This window comes from Colobus angolensis, unplaced genomic scaffold (assembly GCF_000951035.1).
Source record: "Colobus angolensis palliatus isolate OR3802 unplaced genomic scaffold, Cang.pa_1.0 Scaffold13, whole genome shotgun sequence".
Lineage (NCBI taxonomy): Eukaryota > Metazoa > Chordata > Mammalia > Primates > Cercopithecidae > Colobus > Colobus angolensis.
Window position 1 is genome coordinate 10,034,101 of NW_012114252.1, and position 24,558 is coordinate 10,058,658.

The window sequence follows — 24,558 nt, forward strand, 5'->3', positions numbered from 1 at the left end:
TGATCCGCCCGTCTCGGCCCCCCAAAGTGCTGGGATTACAGGCTTGAGCCAGATTTTTTATAAATAGCAGAAGAATATAAACAACCCAAATACCTGTCAATAGGGGACTAATTTTAGAAATTATAGAACATCCATATAGTAGAATACTATATAATTACTAAAAAGAATGAGGTAACCATATATACAAAGAGGAGACGCACCTTCATGATATTGTTAGACTAAAAAAGCAAGATAGGAAAAAGGTGTATAATATGCAACCATTTTTGTAAAAAAAAAAATCTATTCATACATTTGTTTACATATAGGTAGAATATCTCTGCAAGAATAACAAGAACCTAGTCCCGTTGGTTTGCAACAGAACAGGGGGCCTTGCTCCCTGGGGGAAACTTAGTTTTCACTTACACCTTTTGATATTTTTAGTGCCTACTTAATAAAAAGTGATCAGAAAATGGCCCCTCTTAATACTACCCCACCTAAAAGAAGAGATGCATGTACTTTTCCTCCCCTACTTTTTAAATACACATTCTCAAAAGTAAGGAGATTAGTGTACCCACACCCTAGTCCAACACTTAATCATCTCAGGTTCAGTCTTGTTTCCATCTATGGAATGCCACTTATGCCCACCAGGTTTTTTGAAGCCAATCCCAGATACAGTTTTAATTCACTTAGAGCCTGCATACTTCTAATAATACTTCAACTTTGTACATTCCTTGTAAATGACCAAGTGGAGTCTAATTCCCAAGTGTAGGAAAGTATTTTGTACCAAGGGGAGGAAAATATTTTGATTTTTACTATTGCCTTAAAAGTTAGACATTTATTTATTTATTTATTTATTTATTTATATTTTATTTTCTTTTTTTTTGAGACAGGGTCTCACTCTATCATCCAGACTGGGGTGCAGTGGTGCAATCTTGGTTCACTGCAACCTCCGTCTCCCAGGCTCAAGCAATTCTCCTGCCTCAACCTTCTGAGTAGCTGGGATTACAGGCACGCGCCACTACCGCCCAGCTGGTTTTTGTATTTTTAATAGAGACAGGGTTTCATCATGTTGGCCAGGTGGCTGGTCTCGAACTCCTGACCTCAAATGATCCACCTGCCCTGGCCTTCCAAAGTGCTGGGATTATAATCTAGGCATGAGCCACAGCACCTGGCCTAGACATTTTAAAAGCAGGATTAATGCCTCTGTATAATTTTCCACATTTCAAATTTCAGCTGATTTATAGTTACTTTAAAAAATGTAAATTTAATATATTAGTAATAGCATTGTCTACTGCTTGGAAAGATAGTAGTTTGAATGGGGAATCGAGGAGGGATGCCGATTACCCTTGAGGGAATGTTGACAGAGGAAGCTGAACAAGCAAGCAAGGGCCAGATTCCAATGGTCTTATAAGCTGTACAGTTTGAAGATCATTGAGAAGCTGTTGAATAATTTTAAACTGCAGTGACATGGCCAGATGTGTGTTTTAAGGAAATTACTTTGAATATTATGTTGAGAATCATCCAGTGCAGGGCAAAATTGGAGGTTTAAAGACCAGTCAGGATGCTGTTACAGAATTCCTGGAGACTGAGGATGGTGGCAGGGAGGAAGCAGGTGAGTGGACAGATAAATATGGAGGATGTTTGGGAGGTGGGGTGGAGCTGACTGACTGGCTGGCAGTGGAGAGTGTAGAAGCTGAAGAAAAGTCAGTGAATGACCCCAGGTTTCTGGTTCAAACCACCAGAATGGTCACTCTGGCTGCTGTATTGAGGATCAACTGAATGGTGGCAGGCACAGGAACAGACAGGTTTAGTGTATATTCAGTAGTCAGGTAAGATGGGATGACTTGAACCAGGAGGGTGGTGGCATCCTGTGGATGTATTTTGGTGGTAGAACCATAGCATTTGTTAAAAGGTTGTGTGCAAGGTAGGGAAAGAAGGGAAGAATCATGGACGACTCCAGGGTTTGGGGGACTGAGCAGCTGGAAGGATGGAGTTTTTATCTACTGAAGGAGTCTACAGGAAGAGCAGATTTAGATGGGGGAAAGAGAATCAAGAATCTGTTCAGTTGTGGATAATTCTGTTCAAGATGTGTATTAAACAACCCAGTGAAGCTGTTGAGTAGGTACTTGTGTATGTGTCTGCAGATAAGGGCTGCAGTTTGGGCTGGTGACACGCTTACTAATATGTTTACAGCCATGCTTACCGTATTAGCAGAGTAGCTAGAATAGGAGAGCTAATGCCATTTTCTTATTGTGGAGATTATTAAGAGTAGGATGAAGAGGATAGAATGTGACTAAAAATTGTCATCAAGTCAGATCACAAAGCTTGACTTAGAGTAGAACTAGGTAGCAAACACATTGTCTTTGTAAAGTTTCTCAATAAGTATATTTGTAGACCTTAATGTCATAAATTCAAGAAACTGACATATAAGTTCAACAAAGCCATATTAAGCTCCATGAGTCAACCTGTATTCTTCAAAATTGAAATAGATACTAACATTTTTAAAATAAGTTTAAAAAAACCTTTTTTCTGTAACAGCATATTCAACAGTGAACAAACTGTCTATAGTTGTCTTGTTGATACCATAAGACAATTGAACTGATTTCATTCCCCTTTTAGGAAGATGCCCAGGAAGAATTTGGCTGGAAACTTGTTCATGGTGATATATTCCGTCCTCCAAGAAAAGGGATGCTGCTATCAGTCTTTCTAGGATCTGGGACACAGATTTTAATTATGACCTTTGTGACTCTATGTAAGTGTTAACTGAAGTTTTTCTGGCCGGGTATGTGGTTCATGCCTGTAACCGCAGCACTTTGGGAGTCCAAGGCGGGTGGATGACGAGGTCAGGAGTTCGAGACCACCCTGGCCAATATAGTGAAACCCCATCTCTACTAAAACTACAAAAAAAATTAGCTGGGCATGGTGGCAGGCGCCTGTAATCCCTGCTACTTGAGGGACTGAGGCAGGAGAGTCACTTGAACTTGGGAGGCAGAGGTTGCAGTGAACTGAGATTGCGCCACTGCAGTCCAACCCCGGGCGACAGTGCAAGACTCCATCTCAAAAAAAAAAGAAAAAGAAAAAAAAAACCACAGGTTTTCTAAGTGGGTAGGTAAGCCAGGTTATTTCTGAGAGTCCTTTAGGTTCTCAAAATCTAAGTGACTTGGGGCAGGGTTAGCTGCACCCAAAGACTGACTCTTGGTTTCTCCCTTCAGCTCTTCCTAGACGAAACCTTTGTCAGGAAAGCACTGGACTGGAGATGAACAGGTCCTTAAGACCATCATCATCTGAGTCGAAACAGCCCAGAACCAGGACCATTTAGGGTCTCTTTTACCCAGCCATCGTGGGCAGGCACAGTCTGGTTAGGGTTCCAGGATATTCTTGGCTTCCACAGAGGGAGGAGGGTGGGTAAAGGGGGCATGGGGAAGGAAGCACTGTGTAGACCCTTCTCACCTGGGGAGGATTTAGGAAGCAGGATCTCCTTCTCTAGAGAAAGCGAGTGTGTAGAAAAGACCTTCCTTCCTCCATAAAAAGAATATTTTTGAGCTACCTCAACAACTTCAGAAATTGTATTTAAATTTTTGCCAACTAGGATAATCTTCTTTTTTTTTTTTTAAATAGATGTTCCTTAGAGGTATTGATAGCCCCAGGGGTTGTTCTGAAACTACCTCTGTGTATACTTAATTCCACTGTCTTCCGGTTTTCTTAATTGGAAGAGAAAAAATGTTTATGAATAAAATTTTCTAAATTTTACCTTTTTAAATGTATTTTACTTTATTGATGCCTACTACTGATAAATAGCAACAAATGAATATACTGGGAGAATTCAGAAACCTTTAATAATTTTTTAGTAAACATTTATTTTTTATGTTTGATTACATATTAAATACATAATACTATAGTGGTTTTTGTTAGTAAAGTTTTTCCAAATTTTTATGATAAAATTAATTATATAAATGCTTTGCAGAGAGCAGTATCATTTCCAAATGTCTGGCACTGAATAAGTTTGGGAACCACTGACTCACACCTTCAGGCTCAATTTGAAGACTGACTAGAACATCTCTTTTTTTAATCTAACAACTTAAGGAGATACAACTTTGATAGTTAGAGCTAGAATTTGTAACTAATGCCATACTAATAAGAAGTAAGTCGTGCTAAAGAGGATAGGTCAGGAAAAGGTGTCATAAAAAAGGTTTGGACAGAGGGTAGGGTGAAGGCACTGGATGACAGAGAGCCAAACTAGACTTAGAGCAGAATGAATACTTGAAGATAAACTTCTGCTTTCTTCTTTCTTTTTTTTTTTTTTTGAGACGGAACCTCGCTCTGTTACCAGGCTGGAGTGCAGTGGCACAATCTTGGCTCGCTGCAACCTCTGCCTCCCTGGTTCAAGCAATTCTCCTGCCTCAGCCTCTGAGTAGCTGGGATTATAGGCACCTGCCACCACACCTGCTGATTTTTGTATTTTTAGTAGAGACAGGGTTTCACCATGTTGGCCGGGATGGTCTCCATCTCTCAACCTCGTGATCCACCCGGCTCGGCCTCCCAAAGTGCTGGGGTTACAGGTGTGAGCCACCACACCTGGCCAACTTCTGCTTTCAGGTCTTATTAGGAGCTGTCTTCTGCGACGCTCTGGTCTTTATTGGGGTCAGCTAGAAAAATGAACTTTTAAGGAAGGAAAGTTTCAGAGAGTCTAGGATAGAATACGATGGGAATCATTTTCCTTGAGTCCTCAAATAGGAACTTTCTGCTGAAGGGCAGTCCAGTTTTCAGGTGGGGGAGGAGAAAGGGGTTGCATCTTAACTGAAATCCTGGTACATCTTCTAAAGCTACCTGGATGTGTTTCCTGCTGATCATGACTCTGGTGCTCATCAGAGGTGTGTGTGTGTGTGCTTGCTCACATATGTGCTTGGTCATGTGTGTTTTGGGGGAAACAATGGGGATTTTCTTGCTGCTGGGTTTAGAAAGCCACCTGAAACTCTTCTCGGCAGTATCCTACTTGCCTTGGGATTCTGAGCACCTTATAACTTCTAAGCCCCAACTTAAAGCTGGGAATTTCTATGAATATAATATAGCATTTTAATTCTCGTTAGTAGGAAGGCTTATATGGGGAAGAGCAAACAAAGCTAACCACATGAATAAGGTAGGGCCAGGGTTTCCCCGCATTGCTGACCAGGTCCTGCAGTTATTTGTGAAAAGCTAATGGCCCTATGAAATCTGTCTCCATCATTTTGTTCTTTGATTAGATTCTGTATGTCTTTTATGTTTGAATGTTGTAAGGTTTTTTTTTTTTTTTTAACCCCCAGAGGACCCCTATATTTTTAATGAAAGAAAAGTGAGAATATTTCATAGTGGAAACATTTTCATTTATGTTAATTTTAAAGGCTGTACTTGAATCTCAGAAGAGCCAAATGCACTGTTGAGCATCCAGTCTGATCACAGGAAAGATGAGGTCTTCTGGACTCTCACAAGAAACTTCCAAAGTGAAGTTTGCCTCATCTATGATCAGATTGGTGCAGTACATTAAATATTACTAAAATTGAGTAGAGCTGCATGGTAAGAGAGCACATGGTTTTTCATGAAGTTGTATTTTTTTCTTGTTTAAAAAATGACAGGGTTTCTCTATCATTTCACAGCAAAGGAAACAGTAATAACATGTATAACCTTTCATGATTTGTGTTTTAGTTTTCGCTTGCCTGGGATTTTTGTCACCTGCCAACCGAGGAGCACTGATGACGTGTGCTGTGGTCCTGTGGGTGCTGCTGGGCACCCCTGCAGGCTATGTTGCTGCCAGATTCTATAAGTGTAAGTCAAAGCTACCGTGACTGGCGTCTGATCAGGAAGGGACTCTGCCGCAGCTGTGGGTCTGACCTGGGTATCAGATGGTGATGCTCTGAAAATAGTGTGCCTCACAGGGGTTTTTAGTTACAAGGAGCCTGCTTCGTGATTCCTTTTGTGACATGAGTGACTATCCCAAGATTTATTTGTTCAAAAATGTTTAGTGAAACAAGCAAATTGTGCTACTTACCCACTATCCCCTCCCTCTTTTTTTCTTTAAGCTTTGGCATAACAGGTTGGGCTGAACTTAAATATGCTGTGTTCATAAACGCACATATAGACTAATAAAGGGGAAGAGTATACAAATGAGTATCACTGATTTTTTTCACTAAAACAAGTAGTATATCTAGGTGTACCTTTTCTTACATATGAGAAGTCGTACTTACATTGTATCAATTTAATATTTATAAAAAACAGTTTCAAGTAAACAAAGATCTCACTATTTTGGAGAGCTAGAAAGTTACTTTTGTAATTGCATTAGTCACAATCTCTTGTGTTCTTCCTTTCTAGAAGTAAAATAAAGTTCAATGGAAAAAAAAAAGGGTCAGGGCCACAGAGTAAGGCTGAGATGGGACTGGATGGCTTAGAAAGCAACTGACAGGGTCAGCAGGGACCAGAGCTGCCCTGCTCGGGAATGCCACAGTCTTTTCTGGGATATACAGTGATTCCCCACGGTCTAGCAATATGAAAAACTTTTGAGGTAAAACACAGTAGAGTTACATGGATAACCTGAAGGTGGGGTTGGGTAGTCTCAGCCCCAGGTAGAAGATTAACTTAGACCTTGTCAGACACAGTTCTCTCTTGAGTATGTAAAGCCCTGTATGTATGTGTGTTTTCAGTGTGTTTTAATTTCTGTGAATTTTGTCAAGTTCTCTCTTCCCCTTTACTAAAGGAGATAGGATTAGGGTCATCATATGGATTTTAATGCATCCAAAATACAGTCAGCCCTTTGCCTGCCACACCAGCCTTACTTCATGCCACACTCCCCCTTTTTTACCATTTCAGCCACACTGGCTTTCTGTGGGTTCCTCGGCCAGGCTGCCTGCCTTCCCACTCCCACCCACGCTCCTCTCACTAATGCCTCCCCATCCTTCAGGTCTCCCAGCTGCAGATCGTGTATTACCTGAATTTTGACTGGAATTGTAGTAAACCCAGAATTAATCATTTCATAACAGTCTGTTTATCAGAAACACTGTGAATTCAAATCATGATACATATATATGATTTTATGTATATATAAAATTTCATTATTTTCTTCTAGGGCAAGTGGCACTTAAACTTGCCCATGAACTATGTTAAAACTTTTTTAAAATTCACAGCTGTTCTGAGATCTCAGCCAGTTTCATTTCTGACTTTTAAACTGGGAGCAGAGGTGTACTTTCATTTTTCACTCTAGCTACTTCAGTATTTGAATTTTTTAAACTGGAAAAAAAAATTGGAGAGAGGCAAAGGAGAGTAAAACATATATTAGCAAACGTTCTGTCAAATGGTCATAACCTTTCTACTCTTCTTAGTTGCCTCACCTGACGCACGCATTTCCTAGGAACCACAGTTCCTCCTAGAAACCGCAGTGCTGGAGGAAGAGTCGGCCTGCTGTGGAAATGTGAATGTGCTGCACATCAGGCTTGACGGTTCCTAGTTTTATCACAAATTCTGAAACTGACTGCAAGATAAGTGAGAGTCCCGTGTGCGTTTCTTGTGCATAGGCCCATTGATTGATACTGGCGCAGGATTTAAGAATTCTTTTGGTTGTGAGGGGGAAAGAACTGATCTTGATGACTTGCCTCTGATTCTATGCTGTATGTCTCGGATTTGGATTATTTAATAAGGGAGTATCACATCATATTTGGTAGTACCGTTTTCTAGGAATGAGTACTCAGTACTATCTGACAGTTTCGCAAATATCGGACTTGTAATATGGATATTTGGTTTGCTTTAAAGAAAAATCTGTATTTATACCACTCTTGTTTTCTTCCATAGCCTTTGGAGGTGAGAAGTGGAAAACAAATGTTTTATTAACATCATTTCTTTGTCCTGGGTAAGTGAATTTTTCAAGAATTACTTTCTTAACATAGTTACATGTTAGTCCCCAAATTTTCAGTCCTTGAGTCTTTAATCCTCTGTGTCTCTAAATCATGTACCTAAGAAAGTAAATTTAATTTTCGAAAAGGGATAAAATAAATATTTTATAAACATTTGCCAAATGATTACCACATGTCTTATCTGGGGAAGGTACCTTTAGACATGAGAAATGTTTTAGTTCCTTCTCTTCAAAGTCTTTCTATTTCTTGGTTTTTAGTGGTCAGTCTGACATGTTGTTCTGTAGGGCTCTATTTAAAGCTTTTGACCCAGTCACGGAAGGAATCCGCACCTGAAGATAGTTCAGGCAAGCATATGTTGTCCCGTTTCTATCCAAAGCATTGCTGCTTTTTAGAGTTTATTTCATTAAATAAACTAATATACACCAAAAAATAGAAAATAAACAGCCACCACAAATCCAAAACAAAACAAAAATTCTTCACTCTCTGAAACTGCTTCTCCTCTCAATTATCTGGTGTGGTTCTGGTCCTAGAAACAGAACCCACTTCCTCCCAAACCTGCACATTTCTGGTGGGCAAGAACTGACATGTGAACTGGCTACAGCAATAAAGAAAGCCGAAGATGATGAGGTCTAGAAACCAGAACTGTTCCATTTGCAGGCAAGAAATGCAAGCACGATGGCAGCAGCATTTTAATACACATTTGGGATAAATATTCTGTCACCTCCACCGAAGATTCACCGTCTTCTTGGTTATGGGTTCTATTCAAATTTCTATGCTTTTCTCAAGCCATGTCCTTTGTTTTCTTTCCCTCTGTCAACTCATGAAGGTGTCCTTCCTTACCAAGACTGTGATTTCCTGCAGAATCTCCGAATCTTGCTTTTCAGGCACCTCTCCCTCCAATGTCGCACATCTTCCATTGCTCCCTTCTCCCCTAAAAAGGGATCATAAGCATCTTCTCCTCTTATTTCTATCTCTTTTCTATTCCCAACAAAATGCCTTGAAAAAAATAGTCTATACTCCTTTCTTCTCATTTTCTCAGTAAACATTTGCAGTGTAAAGCCACGTCATTCGTATTTTTCTCCATCATTTTACTGAAACTTTTAAGTTTACCATTTTCTCCAGAAACCATATTCTCTCTGCCTCTCTGTATTGTCTAACACTGGAATACCTTCTCCTTGAAACTCCTTACTTTTTTGGCTTCATAAAAATTATCCTGTGCTGGTTCTTCTTTTATGTCTCTGATCAACCCTTCTCTGATTGATATTCTTCACCCTACTCTTAACAGTAGGTGTTTACCAGCAGGTAAATAGAGCACGCTAAGAACTCAAGTATTCAGGGGCAGGGGGACTTGGTGTTCACCTAGGAATAGAAAGATCATTTAATAACAGGAAATCTAGTCATGTAATTCTACATTAATAAACACCTGCATATAATTACTGCAACAGATGCAGTAAAATGACCTTTGATAATATTGAGCATTGTTTTCAGGTTTTAAAAAAATTTAATAAGGAAACGTTTCCTTGTATTAAAAAGAATCTTATCTCTAATGCAGAACCAACATCACTGATAATAAAACACTAGGGACATTCTCAGTAAATCTCTTTCATGACTTGTTATTTAAGTTCTGTTCACAGTAAAGGAGGAAACAAAAAGGTGGATTTCATCTTATTATTTATAGATGACATTATTTGTATACAAAGAACACCAACAAATTTTAACTGTAAAACTTGTAGAATTAATAAACAGAGTTTGGCAAAATGCCTGGGTATCAACTAATATTCCAAGATCCTAAATATCACCATTAGCCAGTTAAATGTTTTAATGGTAGTGGTAGTTGTGCTGGAAGAGGGCTGTATTCACAGAAAACCTATACAGCGCCTGAAATAACCTCTCAAAGTATGCACAATCCATATGACAGGCCTACAAGGTATTAACTCGAAAGAGATGGAAATTTGCCATGTTTCTTGATGAAAAGATCAAGCCCCGTGAAGGTGTTTAGAGAGTCCAGCAGCTGCTGGGATGGAGAATACAGAAGTAGGCCCTGTATCCATGGCAGCTTGCTAGATGTGGCACCGTGAGCCAGAGGAACTGTTAGATAAGTGATGCTGGGACAACTGATTCTCTTCATGAAGGGAGAAAGTCGTCAGTTCTAGGTGGAGTCAAACCTAAATGCACCAGGCGTAACTACTATGTGAAAATATGGAAGAGCAGCTTCATGATCCCAGGTTAGGGAAGGCTTTCTTCTCTTAAGCAGACTGCACAAAGGATAAAGAGGAAAGTGGTCGCACTTAAAAACTGTGTGGGGTAAGTACAGTGATTATTGTATGATTACAACCATATTTTTAAAAATGTATTCAGAAGAAAGACCTAATGGAAATTAACTACACACATTTAGATGTTTGGGTTCAGAAAAAGCCACAGACTGTGGCAACAAGACATTTAACAAGGAATTAGTAAGTAGAGTATGTAAATAACTCACATACATGACTTGGCAAGACATGCAGGCCAAGTGAAAACCGAGCAGTGGATATCAGCAACCCATCACAGAAGGTAGAACCAAAAAAGCCAGCAGACACCAGACACTTGCTGCAGTTTTCAACAGGAAATACAAATTAAAACAACAGAATTGACAGTTGCAAGTATAATGAAAATATGTAAAGAACTGACTTTCATGGGCTACTAGTAGGAGTTTAAGTCAGGCAAACCCAATCTGAAGAGCAATTGAGTAGTTTCCAGTCAGGTTTTACATTCACACATCCTGTGATGCAGCAATTCCACTTTCTTTGTATATGTATTTTAGAAACATAGAAGTTGTAATATTGATTGCATACTACTGTTGCATTTTGTTATCTCTGGTTTTACCCAAAAGCCTGTTGTATCTTTCAGGATTGTCTTTGCTGACTTCTTTATAATGAATCTGATCCTCTGGGGAGAAGGATCTTCAGCGGCTATTCCTTTTGGGACACTGGTTGCAATATTGGCCCTTTGGTTCTGCATATCTGTGCCTCTGACGTTCATTGGTGCATACTTTGGTTTTAAGAAGAATGTAAGTTTATAGGTGTTAACTTAGGTGAATTTTAGCTGCAGAAATTAGCATATGCCATCTCAAAAGATATCATAGAAGTGTGTAAAGATGTAAACTTGTCCTTTAGGATCTGGATTTCATAGAATATTTTAAAAATAGTAGTATTATTTAGGAGTGTGGTAGAGAGGTTACAGATCTAAACTTAGGTTTCAAATTTTTTTAAGTAAATAGAAGCTAATATAGATTTAATTGGGAAAGAAATGCCAATATAAACTAATGAAAACATTGATTCATTCATTCATTCATTCATTTAGAGATGGAGTCTCATTCTGTCACCCAGGCTGGAGTGCAGTGGCACCATCTCAGCTCACTGCAACCTCCACCTCCGGGGTTAAAGTGATTTTCCTGCCTCAGCCTCCCGAGTAGCTGGGATTTACAGGCATGCGCTAACACACCCAGCTAATTTTTGTATTTTTAGTAGAGACAGGGTTTCACCATGTTGGCCAGGCTGGTCTCTAACTCCTGACCTCAGGTGATGCACCTCTCTTGGCCTCCCAAAATGCACAAAGCTTAACTAAGTAAGCAGAGAGGGTGGGTTAAGAAGTCACTATAAGAAAAGTGGACGGCCGGGCGCAGTGGCTCAAGCCTGTAATCCCAGCACTTTGGGAGGCCGAGGCGGGTGGATCACGAGGTCAGGAGATCGAGACCATCCTGGCTAACACGGTGAAACCCCGTCTCTACTAAAAAATGCAAAAAAACTAGCCGGGTGAGGTGGCAGGCGCCTGTAGTCCCAGCTACTTGGGAGGCTGAGGCAGGAGAATGGCGTAAACCCAGGAGACGGAGCTTGTAGTGAGCCGAGATTTGGCCACCGCACTCCAGCCTGGGCGACAGAGCGAGACTCCGTCTCAAAAATAAAAATAAAAATAAAAATAAAAAAAAGAAAAGTGGCTGCAGAGTAAGAGTAGCAAATGTTTGTGATTGATATGTAGCTTTGAAATAAATTGTATCTGCTTGAAATAAATTGTATCTGCTTCCCTGCTAATATTGGATTTTAAGGAAGATCATAATCAGGTTTCAGTCGTTCCTCTGGTTTCTCTCTCACCCTGCAGTTGGCCTTCTCTCACTTTCGCCCTCAGGCTAAAAGGAAAAAAAAAGAAATCTTATTCTTCCGTCTTACCAGTATCCTTCTTTAACTGCACTTCGGTATCCCTGTCCTTCTCTGAAAATATCAAGTCCACAGGGTAAAAGAAAGACTATGTGTTTAGTACACTTTGTGAGCAGGACCCAGAAGCAGCAGAAGCTGGCGCTTGTTCCACAGCCTCTACTGCACTTTCATGCCTGGCTGCTGAAGGATTTTTTTAAACAACTTTGGCATTTTGTTTAATTTATGACTTTATACCTCAGAAGTAGTGAACTGACAGGGTTTGAATTTTTTAATTACATTGATTAAATAATTACTTGAAATTCCAAAACTTTGCTAGTTTGAAGTTTATAATATTCCTGTTTAATATCAGCGTGGGAAATAAATAAAAGTTTAAAATGTACGTATTGGAGAATGATATACGTGATTCTCTGCCTGTATACTCGTGTATCTACATGTAAAATAATAATCTAGTCAGCGGAAGTATGGTCTGAATGAAAATACCAAGTTTTAAATTTTGATTTATCATCACAAAAACTATAGAAGGATATTTTTGAACTTTTTTACAAGAAAATGAATTTCTACATCTGTACTCTTTTCCCCTCTCATGTGGCTGCTTGTGTACTTCAGGTTCCAGTGATTTTCTTACTACCATGTAGTGTCATGAAAGGGAGAAGAGTTGAGAACATCACCAACTCCTTATGGTCATAAAGCTTCATACAGCCATTCATTGTTGTTTTCATGTTCTTAAGTCTTAGTAAAACTGAGCAATTTTATTAAAGATGACATTGCCCACCTCCAAATAAAAATACATTGACCAAAATTCCAGAACCAGCTGATTTCTTACAGTACATAGGTAATGAAAATGAAAAGCCTAACTCTACCTTTTCATTAACTATTATTTTCCAAGTATTCTCTTATCTCCTGTGTACTTCTTCCTGTGTCTAAAGCCGTTAGACAGTGGGTCACTGCTGGAGACAGTATTAACTTGTTCCAATAGACAGACCGAGTACTGTACGTGATGGTACCTGGTTGATGGCTTCTAAAGACAAATTTCAATTTGATGTCTTAAGTAGACTTGATTGCCATTAGTGACAGCATGGAAGCTGGAAAAAAAGCCGGCAAATAATCTTGTGCAGAGAAGAATGTTTAAGACAGATACATAATTATGAATTCTTCCTTCCTTTCTTTACTGAAGGCCATTGAACACCCAGTTCGAACCAATCAGATTCCACGTCAGATTCCTGAACAGTCGTTCTACACAAAGCCCTTGCCTGGTATTGTCATGGGAGGGATTTTGCCCTTTGGCTGCATCTTTATACAGCTCTTCTTCATTCTGAATAGTATTTGGTAAGCTAAGGACAAAGCCGTCTCATTCTTATTACTGTTACATGTGATATTTGCTTTTTGTTTGTTTTTATGGGTTACTATTTGTATCCTATAAATGTAAGCAGTTCTTCAGTAACCAGAGATCTTAAAAGCCAAAAGCTTATTTTTATCTTTTCTATGTGGGAAGAAGAACAGTAGTGATAACAGTTAGTATAATATGAATTGAAGGCTTGTTAATTCTTACTCTTCCTTAATTCTTATTACTTCATTCTCAGAACTCTGTGAGGTGAGTGTTATCCCCATTTTACAGAGATGTAAATGAGGCTTTGTAAGTTGAGTAATTTGCTTTGTTACACAGCAACCCTGTGACAGAGAATTCACTGAAGTTTCTCCAAACCTATGTCCCTAACTAATCTGCACTGCTCCAGAGAAGATCCTCGGAGCCCTTGTTGAAGGGGATTGATGAAGGGATTGGTCTAGATGACCTGCAGAGTCCTTTCCAATTCTCAGAAGCCTTCATTCTCCGATTCCTTGTTCACATGTAAAAACTCATAATAGTCATTTTGAGCCAGTCCGTGTGTGTATATATATAGAGTTATATCGTGATTGTTAGTGGATCACACTGACATATGTTACAGAAAGTACCGAGGTTGGAGGTGACAGAAAATTAGAACTAAATTTGAGCTTTTTGGTGATTAGAACATATCTTTCCTTCTCAATTGTTATATTAATTTTCCAAATTCAACTGGTTTTATTATATGTGATAAGAAACAGTTACCTATTCTTAGTTGGCTCTGTCTTTCAGTCAGTGTTTAGCAAATATCTCTGGCTCACCAGGAGATGAGTAGACTAGCCATATGTGAATAAGTAGAAGTTTCAGGCCTCCCTGAGCAGGAAGGTAAAGTCCAGTGACACTGACATATCCTTCCTACTCCTCCCCTTCCCCACCCCATCACCATCCCAACCTATGATAATTCGTCTTGTTTGGTTAGTTGAGAGAAAAAGCAAACCTTTTCAGTTCAAGAAGAATGAAAAGATTGTGTTATGTGCGGTGTCAAATTGAAAATATGTATAGTTTCATCTTGACGTGTTTGATTACAGGTCACACCAGATGTATTACATGTTTGGCTTCCTATTTCTGGTGTTTATCATTCTGGTTATTACCTGTTCTGAAGCAACTATACTTCTTTGCTATTTCCACCTATGTGCAGAGGTATGTATTAACAGTATTCACTTATGTTAATTTGTAGACAGTGTTTATAACTTTGGGATATTGCAATTTGTATATTATTAAAATAATTTCTGTAGATGTATGTTTATTATGATAGACATTGACCTGTATTCCTAAATCAAATGCAACTTTCTTTAGGATTAAGATATCCCGGTTCAGTGTATTTAGTTAGAGATTACTATTAGAGACTTTAACATGTTAATTTTCCGGAAATAGTAAGTTGTGCTAACTTTTCCATGTTGTTTTTTAACCAACTTAAAAATTAATACTCTTGTGATATAAATATTTATATCATGCCTGAGATGAAAGAATATAAAATAATATATTAAAAACAAATTTAGACTGAACAGTTAATAGAAGTAAACTAGTAAGAAAATTTGTTAAAAAGTTTCTATAATCACATTGTAATAAGTTATCTTCATGGCAGCACCAAAATGATAGTATCCTTATGTAATAGGTAGAATTGAATTTTAAAGATTTAGGTTGTGTTAAATCTATTATTTAATATTTATTGTCTATATTGGAGAAAAATCTAACTTTATTAAACTTGGTATGTTATTTAAAAAATTGAGGTTAAATTTACATAACAGAAAATGAACCATTTTGAAGTGGACAGTTTAATGGCACTTACAACATTTACAGTGTTGTGCTACTACCAACTCTGTTTAGTTCCAAAATATTTTTATCACCCCTAATTAAAGTCCTATACTTGCTAAGCAGTTACTCGTCATTCCTCGCTTCCCCTAGGCCTTAGCAACCAACAGTCTGCTTTCTGTCTGTTTTGCCTGTTCAGACATTTCTTATAAATTGAATCATATAATATGTGACCTTTTGTGTGTGGCTTCTTTGACTTAGCATGTTTTCAGTGTTCATCGTATTGTGGTATGTATAGTAGTACTTCGTTCCTTTCTTTTTTGTTTTTTTTTGAGACGGAGTCTCCCTCTGTCGCCCAGGCTGGAGTGCAGTAGCGTGATCTCAGCTCACTGCAAGCTCTGCCTCCTAGGTTCACGCCATTTTCCTGCCTCACCCTCCCGAATAGCTGGGACTACAGGCGCCCGCCACTACTCCCAGCTAATTTTTTTGTATTTTTAGTAGAGACGGGGTTTCACCATGTTAGCCAGGATGGTCTCAATCTGACCTCGTGATCCACCGCCTCGGCCTCCCACAGTGCTGGGATTACAGATGTGAGCCACCGCGCCCGGCCACTTCATTCCTTTTTATGGCACAATGATAAATTTGTTTATCCGTTCGTCCATTGATGGGTATTTGTATTGTTTCTACTTTTTGGCTGTTGTGAATAGTGCTGCTGTGAACATTCATGTACAAGTGTTCATTTGCATACCTGTTTTTGGTTTTGAAGTATATATCTAGGAGTGGAATCACTGGGTCATGTGGTAGTTCTGTTCCATTTTTTGAGGAACTACCAAACTTTTCCACAGTGGTTGTGCCATTTTACATTCCCACCAGCAATGTACAAAGGTTCTAATTCTCCACATCTTTGCCAACACTTACCTTCCATTTTTGAAAAAATTGGAGCTGTCCTCGTGGGTGTGAAGCGGTATCTCATTCTGGTTTTGATTTGCATTTCTGCAGTGACTGATGATGAGCATTTGTCCTTGTGTTTGTTAGCCATTTGTATTTTTTCTTTGGAGAAATAGCCATTCAAGTCCTTTGCCTATTTTTAAATTTGTCTTTTTGTTGAGTTGTAAGAGTTTATTTATTTATTCTGGATAGTAGATCTTTATTAGATTGTTATTTGCAGTTCTGGTTCTTTCTTGATAATGTCCTTTGCACAGAAGTTTTAAATTTTGATGAAGTCAGATTTATCTATTTTTTTTCTTCTGTTGCTTATGCTTTTGGTGTCGTATCTAAGAATGATTGTCAAACTAGGACTGAGTATGCCTATCTGTATTACACGCCTATCTGTAATCCCAACACTTTGGAAGGCTGAGGCGGGAGGATCGCTTGAGCCCAGGAGTTTGAGACCAGCCTGGGCAACATAGTGAGATCTTGTCTCTATAAAAATAACAAAATTAGCTGGGTGTGGTGGCTTACTTGGGAGGCTGAGGTGGACAGATCACTTGAGCCCAGGAGGTCTAGGCTTCAGTGAGCCATGATTGCACCACTGCACTCCAGAACTTGGGTGGCAGAGTGAGACCCTGTCCCCCTCCCCCCTACCAAAAAAAAGAATTATTGCCAAATTCAAGGTTATGAAGATTTACCCCCATGTTTTCTTCTGAGATTTATAGCTTTACCTCATGTATTTAAGTTATTGATCCATTTTGAGTTAGCTTTTGTATTTTGTGTGATGTAGTGTCCAGCTACATTATTTGACATATGGATATCCAGTTATCCAGCACCATTTGTTGAACAGGGTGTTCTTTCCTCATTTAATGGTCTTGGCAACCTTGTCAAAAATCAATTGACCATAGATGTATGGGTTTATTTCTGGACTCTCAATACTATTCCAGTGGTCTGTATGCTTTCCTTAGGCCTGTACCACACTACTTTGATTACTATGGCTTTGTAGTAAGTTTTGAAATCAAAAAGGCTGAGTCCTCCAGCTTTGTTCTTTTTTAAGATTGTTTTGACTATTTGGAGCCCCTTGCAGTTCCATTTGAATTTGAGGATTAACTTTTCCATATCTGCAGAAATTGAATCGTTGGGTTATTGGAATTATGACAGGTATTACATTGGATCTGTAGATCATTTTGAAGAGTATTGCTGTCTTAACAATGTTTAGTCTAACAGTACATAAACACGGGATGTCTTTCCATTTGCCTAAGTCTTCTGTCATTTATTTCAGCAGAATTTTAGAGTTTTCATTATGCAAGTCTTCCACTTCCTTGGTTGAATTTATTCCTAGGTATTTTAATCTTTTGGGTGCTATTTTAAATGGAATTGGGTTTTTAAATTTCCTTCTCAGATTGCTCATTGCTGGTGTGTAAAAACACAACCAACTTTTGTATGTTGATCTTATACCCTGCAATTTTGCTGCATTTGTTGATTACCTGTTGCATTTATTGATTAGCTGTTGCATTTTGTGTGTGTGTGCGTGTGTGTATTTTTAGGATTTTCTAATCTTAGTTTGCTTTTTGAATGTATTTATTTTTCACATATTCCAAAGGGCAAGAGAGATAGTGAAGTGTTCTCTTTTAAAAGATCTTCTATTAAGCTATAAGCCACTTAAAAGCAAGAAGAGCTATTTTAATCATCTGCCTTGTTTAAATTATGTTAGTAATAAGTGAAATTGGATTCCAACCAGGCCTTAATAGAATAATCTTCTTCTTAATACGGAGTTGACCAGACTTTAATATAATAATATTAATGTCAAACCCTGTAAGTAAGTTGTAAGCTATTTGTACATTGGTTTTACTTGGGAAGAATAAATTTTTAAATACAGCCTAATGCTTTATTATTCATAAACAGTTTAAGTTGCTTCTAAACATTTTTAGCCAGTTTTTAAGCAGCTGCACCAAAGACAGTGGGCACTTCTTAGCACCTTTAGTGAGGAGAGAGGAATGGGTGAAGTTCAATAGGAGAAAGAGCCTGGAACTGATAGCAGAAATTAGATTGGGGGTTGTCTCATTTATTATGCTTGCTTTGAACCTTAGTTAACTATATCTTATCTATTAATTGGAATGTAATTCTTGTTCTTTTTTTCTTTACTACCTAGGATTATCATTGGCAATGGCGTTCATTCCTTACAAGCGGCTTTACTGCAGTTTATTTCTTAATATATGCAATACACTACTTCTTTTCAAAGCTGCAGATCACAGGAACAGCAAGCACAATTCTATACTTTGGTTATACCATGATAATGGTTTTGATCTTCTTTCTTTTTACAGGTAAAATTAGAATTTAAGTGATTATTTTTGTTGTGTAAGTTTTTAGACAAATAATTTATAATTTATAAATGTTTATCTTTTATCTTTAAATTATTATAAAAATAATTTATAAATGTTTATCTTTTTTAAAACCCATGAAGGCTTATTCTGTTAGTGCTCCTGTATTTAGTCCTCCTCTCAACTAGGCATAGTTTGGTCTGCCCACCTGTGAGTTGCATAAAGATGATGAAACAGAAGCCAGGAGAAGAAGGCTAAACAGGGTCATAGTTGTGGTAGAGGTTCAGGGACACATGGGCCAGTACAGCTCATGGTTTTCCTCTGTTAACCTCTTAAAGGTACACACAGTCTTTTTTTTTTTTTTTTTTCCACTTCAGAAATGGGGTAGAAGCTATAGTGACTTAAGTTTAGGACTAAGTAGAAACTGAGGAGGTGAAGTCAAGGTGAGACTGAAAGTAGGTCGGGGATATCAAGGAAAGATAATGGGACATTCCTTAATCTAGAAGATTTTATCTCCATTTTAAAATTCAAGCACTGAATAGGATATAGTGTGTATTATATTGGTATTAATTTTGTATGTGTATATATGTTCTCTGTCTTAACTAGATAAAGGTTTTCTGTATCTCAGAGCCCAGGGTGCTTGGTAAACATTTGTGGCGTGAGTGACTGACTGAACTTAAAAAAAGAATTATAAGCACTTTTCTTTGTCACAAGTAATACTGCATGAAGTGTGCGTCTGAAATTTTAGCTCATCATGCATATTATGGAAGAAAATATAGGAACCAAAAAGAAAAAAAAAATTTTTTTTTTCCCCAATTAAACCTGTTCTGCTTTTCACTCATCTGTTGGCATGTCAGAGCCTGGAGTTGGGTTTTGAAGTGTCTGTGCTGCTGTCTCAGGCTTAAGGCACTTACATCGATTCTGTATTCCAGATCATTGATCTGACATGGTGGGATGCGTGTCTTGGTGCTACGTGATAGATTTAGGTCCAGAGCTGTAAATTTTAATAAATCATCTATAAAATGGCAGTAGCCAGTGAAACAAGGAATAACTATTTTTGTGTCCTGTGTGTCCATAAATGTATATAGAGAATAATTTATTCCTAGCCTACACACAAAAAGTAATGATCACTATGAAAATCTGTTGTTTTTCCAGGCGTATCATACAGAAAATGATAGCTTAACCATCACCTAAATTTTATTGATGTTGATTTTTTTTTTTTGAAATGGAGTCTCGCTCTTGTCACCCAGGCTGGAGTGCAGTGGTGCAATCTCGGCTCACTGCAACCTCTGCCTCCCAGGTTCGAGTGATTCTCCTGCCTCAGTCTCCCGTGTAGCTGGGATTAGAGGCGCGTGACCACCACGCCTGGCTAATTTTTGTATTTTTAGTAGAGACAGGGTTTCACCATGTTGGCCAGGCTGGTCTCGAACCCCTGACCTCAGATGATCTGCCCACCTCGGCCTCCCAAAGTGCTTGGATTATAGGCATGAGCCACTGCACCTGGCTGATTTTGGTTTTTAAAGTGTTACATTTTCATTCATTCAGAGTTGAGTTTTGTAATCTGAATTATGGAGCCATATCCAAATTGAACCAACCAGTTAAACCAGTGACTTATAGTGTGTTTCACTTTCTTCAATTTTATTTTTCCTTGAGTGAACAGGTGGAAGGATTCTAGATAAGGGAGTAGTGAGCCCTTTAAATGCCTTACCTTTCTCTAAAATAGGGTATGGTCTGTATTTGCTTCAGAACTCCAAAGCAATGCCATTTTATTGTATTTAAGTCAATCCATTTTACAAAACAGAAGTAATTATTCTGTCACAAAAGGAAATAAACCACTTTTAGTATGTACATATATTCCATATTAAGAACAAAATTGGCTGGGCGCGGTGGCTCACGCCTGTAATCCCAGCACTTTGGTAGGCCAAGACGGATCACGAGGTCAGGAGATCAAGACCATCCTGGCTAACATGGTGAAACCCCGTCTCTACTAAAAATACAAAAATTTAGCCAGGCATGGTGGCGGGCACCTGTAGTCCCAGCTACTCGGGAGGCTGAGGCAGGAGACTGGAGTGAACCTGGGAGGTGGAGCTTGCAGTGAGCCGAGATGGCGCCACTGCACTCCAGCCTGGGCGACAGAGCGAGACTCTGTGTCAAAAAAAAAAGAACAAAATTAAGTAACTAAGCTTAAGTTTCTTAGAGTTGCCTGGATAGTGATTAAATGTTTTTCTCATCTTAAAATATTGTTTGTCATCTTGAAATTTATGCAAGTAAGTACAAGGTTATATAAATATACTGATGTTTTCATTATTGCTTTTCTGAAATTAATCCCAGTCCTAGCCTGAATAATAACCCTTTGGAGTATGCAAAAGGTATATTTGTATGTTCTCCAAAACACACATCAATGCCTTGCACAAAGTAGGGCCTCAATACATGTACAATGTAAGGATAGATATAATGATGTTTGTGATTTCCCTCGGTAATGTCCCATGTATAGTCTCTTGATTTAGAAAATCTCCTTTAATATTTTCTCTGAGTACTGCATTTAAAACAATGGTGAAAACCATTGAGACTTTAAATGTAAAATGTATACTAGGACTATTTATAGCCCCTTATGTGTGCATGTGGAAGGAGTACTATGCTTGAAGTCAGAAAAAACACATTTGAATTCTGGCCACAAGTACCATCCATGTGACCGTGAGACGGTCACTTAACCCCTTTGAACCTCATTTTTGTCTCATTGAAAGAGTGTCCCCAGGATGGGGAACATCACACACCGGGGCCTGTTGTGGTGTGGCGGGGAGGGGGGGAATAGCATTAGGAGATATAACTAATGTAAATGACGAGTTAATGGGTGCAGCACACCAACGTGGCACATGTATACATATGTAACAAACCTGCACGTTGTGCACGTGTACCCTAGAACTTAAAAGTGTAATTTAAAAAATGAAAAAAAAAAAAAAACACTTAATGATCTATTAATAAAGTTCTTGAGACAGCAAAAAAAAAAGAGTTTTTATCAGGAATGAATACTTCATCAACTGTCTTCCCAGTACTGAGATAATTATGACTATCCTCCTAGCTCTTCATGATAAATATTATTAATGTATTTGATATCATAAAACCATATTTTCTGTTCTAACTCTACCTGATTTGACTGTAGAGTTTTTTTCATATATGAAAATAAAAATTAGCTAATTTTGCTTAACTGAAAAAAAAAAAAAAAAAAACGGTGTGCCCCCATCTAGCATTCAAATTCTTTGGAATCTCCACTGATACCTGAAAATCAAGCCATACATTGTTTTCATGAATTATCTCATTTACTCTACATAACAGTCTATGGAGGCAATGAGGACAGACAAATTTCTCTCTAGTTAATATGGTAAATGGGCTTGGAGATGTCAGTGGACTTGCCCAAGGATGATACACATAGTTCATGACAGAGCTGCTGTGTTCTCTGCTGCCATTCTGTCTCTCATTTTCAGCTAGGATGCGTTTTTGTTATTATCCTAATCATGTCACTTTTAACATTTTGTAAAAACTTACTGAGTTACTTTATTATAATTCTTTGAAGACTGATAACTTCCAATAACTGTACTTAGAAAATATCCCCATTTAATCATTATTTGAACCTGTTTTAATGTATTCATCTCATACCTTAAAAAATTCTAGTAGCATTTTCCATTTTGTCATAAAATATTCTTAAATAGGAAAGGATAGTTGACATCCTTCAGTCTTTTCTATGTAGTAAGGAAAATAATGTGTATTATAGAAAGCTTAGGTAATCTTCGAGTAGAAAACAATTCTATGAGTTTTTGTGAGAAACTTGATGTGGTCGCATATTTTTCAGATGTGCTCATAGTTCTGTAATATATTCCTGGCGGGTAATAGTTTATAGTTTTGGGACTTTTTTAAGGAACCAGTCATTGTAAGCCTGTATTTTTGTATAAAGTATGACACTTCCTTTGAAAAAGGGTTTATTTTTATTTTTTCTCTTATAGGAACAATTGGCTTCTTTGCATGCTTTTGGTTTGTTACCAAAATATACAGTGTGGTGAAGGTTGACTGAAGAAGTCCAGTGTGTCCAGTTAAAACAGAAATAAATTAAACTCTTCATCAACAAAGACCTGTTTTTGTGACTACCTTGAGTTTTATCAGCATTATTGGCCTAGTAATCCTTCAGAAACACCGTAATTCTAAATACACCTCTTCCCACATACCTTTCCCCCATGAGATGTGTCTTCAACACTATAAAGCATTTGTATTGTGATTTGATTAAGTATATATTCGGTTGTTCTCAATGAAGAGCAAATTTAAATATTATGTGCATTTGTAAATACAGTAGCTATAAAATTCTCCATACTTCTAATGGCAGAATAGAGGAGGCCATGTTAAATAATACTGATGAGAGGCAGGACACAGAATTGTAAATAGGATTTTCTAGGCTCGGTAGGCGGAAAGAATTATTTTTCTTTGAAGGAAATGACTTTTTATCATGGTAATTTTGAAGGATGATTCCTGTGATGTGTTCACCAGGGGAATGTGGCTTTTAAAGAAAATCTTGTATTGGTTGTAACTGTTCATATCTTCTTACTTTTCTGTGTTGACTTCATTATTCCCATGGTATTGGCCTTTTAAACTATGTGCCTCTGAGTCTTTCAATTTATAAATTTGTTATCTTAATAAATATTATAAAAATGTCTTCATTGCATCATTACCTATTATATGTTCAAGGAGGTTCTGTACATACAGATCTATTTACCAAGGGTATTTTGAAATGATTTATACTATGTTATCAGGTTTTACTGGATTTTGTTAATGTAACTCTGAGTTTGAATCTGAATGGAATTTCACTGTTTAAGGCATTGTCTAAAATGTTCGCTGTGGGGCAGTAGACGAGGCTGAAGTCCTGCGTATCTAGACAGATGGATTATCCACAAATACTTAAGGTGGGCCTTACTGCATTGTCATCAAGGAGCTTCTAGTTTTGACTTGTTTTTCAAAATACAGTATTTTAAGTCAGGTTTTATTACCTATACATTAGCAGTGACTAGCAAGTCTTCATGTTTATGATTTCGTTGTTTTAATTTAATTTCACAAACAGTTTTTACTTCTAAGAGTTAAGAAATGCACTGTCTTTCACATTCATCTCACTAATTGAAATCCATTTATGTAGAATATAGGCATGTGGGGTGATTCAGAAATATCAGGCTGCTTGTATCCGTGAGCATATTCATTTGTATTTTAGGGTCTCTGCTTGCTGCTTAGGAGAGCAAATCAGATACTGTCATTAAACTTACAACTGAAATTACTAGCTGTCACTTATATGATGTTGCTGGGTTCTTACTGAATAATTTTTTTTTTTTTGAGACAGAGTTTCATTCTTGCCCAAGCTGGAGTGCAATGGCATGATCTCAGCCCACCACAACCTCTACCTCCCGGGTTCAAGTGATTCTCCTGCCTCAGCCTCCCGAGTAGCTGGGATTACAGGCATGTGCCACCACGTCTGGCTAATTTTGTATTTTTAATAGAGACGGGGTTTCTCCATGTTGGTCACACTGGTCTCGAACTCCTGATCTCAGGTGATCCGCCCGCCTCGGCCTCCCAAAGTGCTTGGATTATAGGCATGAGCCACTGCACCTGGCTGATTTTGGTTTTTAAAGTGTTACATTTTCATTCATTCAGAGTTGAGTTTTGTAATCTGAATTATGGAGCCATATCCAAATTGAACCAACCAGTTAAACCAGTGACTTATAGTGTGTTTCACTTTCTTCAATTTTATTTTTCCTTGAGTGAACAGGTGGAAGGATTCTAGATAAGGGAGTAGTGAGCCCTTTAAATGCCTTACCTTTCTCTAAAATAGGGTATGGTCTGTATTTGCTTCAGAACTCCAAAGCAATGCCATTTTATTGTATTTAAGTCAATCCATTTTACAAAACAGAAGTAATTATTCTGTCACAAAAGGAAATAAACCACTTTTAGTATGTACATATATTCCATATTAAGAACAAAATTGGCTGGGCGCGGTGGCTCACGCCTGTAATCCCAGCACTTTGGTAGGCCAAGACGGATCACGAGGTCAGGAGATCAAGACCATCCTGGCTAACATGGTGAAACCCCGTCTCTACTAAAAATAC

General features: G+C 38.1%; 1 protein-coding gene across 2 annotated transcripts in view; it reads left to right on the plus strand.

Moving 5' to 3' along the window:
* TM9SF2 (transmembrane 9 superfamily member 2) overlaps window positions 1-24,558 on the plus strand; it is a 102,624-nt gene that overhangs the window by 51,484 nt on the left and 26,582 nt on the right. Inside the window, exons 10-17 of one of the 2 annotated variants that reach the window (XM_011933830.1) lie at window positions 2,599-2,731; window positions 5,659-5,778; window positions 7,792-7,849; window positions 10,740-10,899; window positions 13,218-13,369; window positions 14,450-14,561; window positions 18,256-18,427; window positions 22,423-22,494. In XM_011933830.1, the coding sequence (XP_011789220.1) occupies window positions 2,599-2,731; window positions 5,659-5,778; window positions 7,792-7,849; window positions 10,740-10,899; window positions 13,218-13,369; window positions 14,450-14,561; window positions 18,256-18,427; window positions 22,423-22,490 (975 nt within the window). In that variant the 3' untranslated portion in view covers window positions 22,491-22,494. Of the gene's footprint in view, window positions 1-2,598; window positions 2,732-5,658; window positions 5,779-7,791; window positions 7,850-10,739; window positions 10,900-13,217; window positions 13,370-14,449; window positions 14,562-18,255; window positions 18,428-22,422; window positions 23,124-24,558 lie in introns of those variants that run through there. The other variant, XM_011933828.1, reaches the window with a different exon arrangement.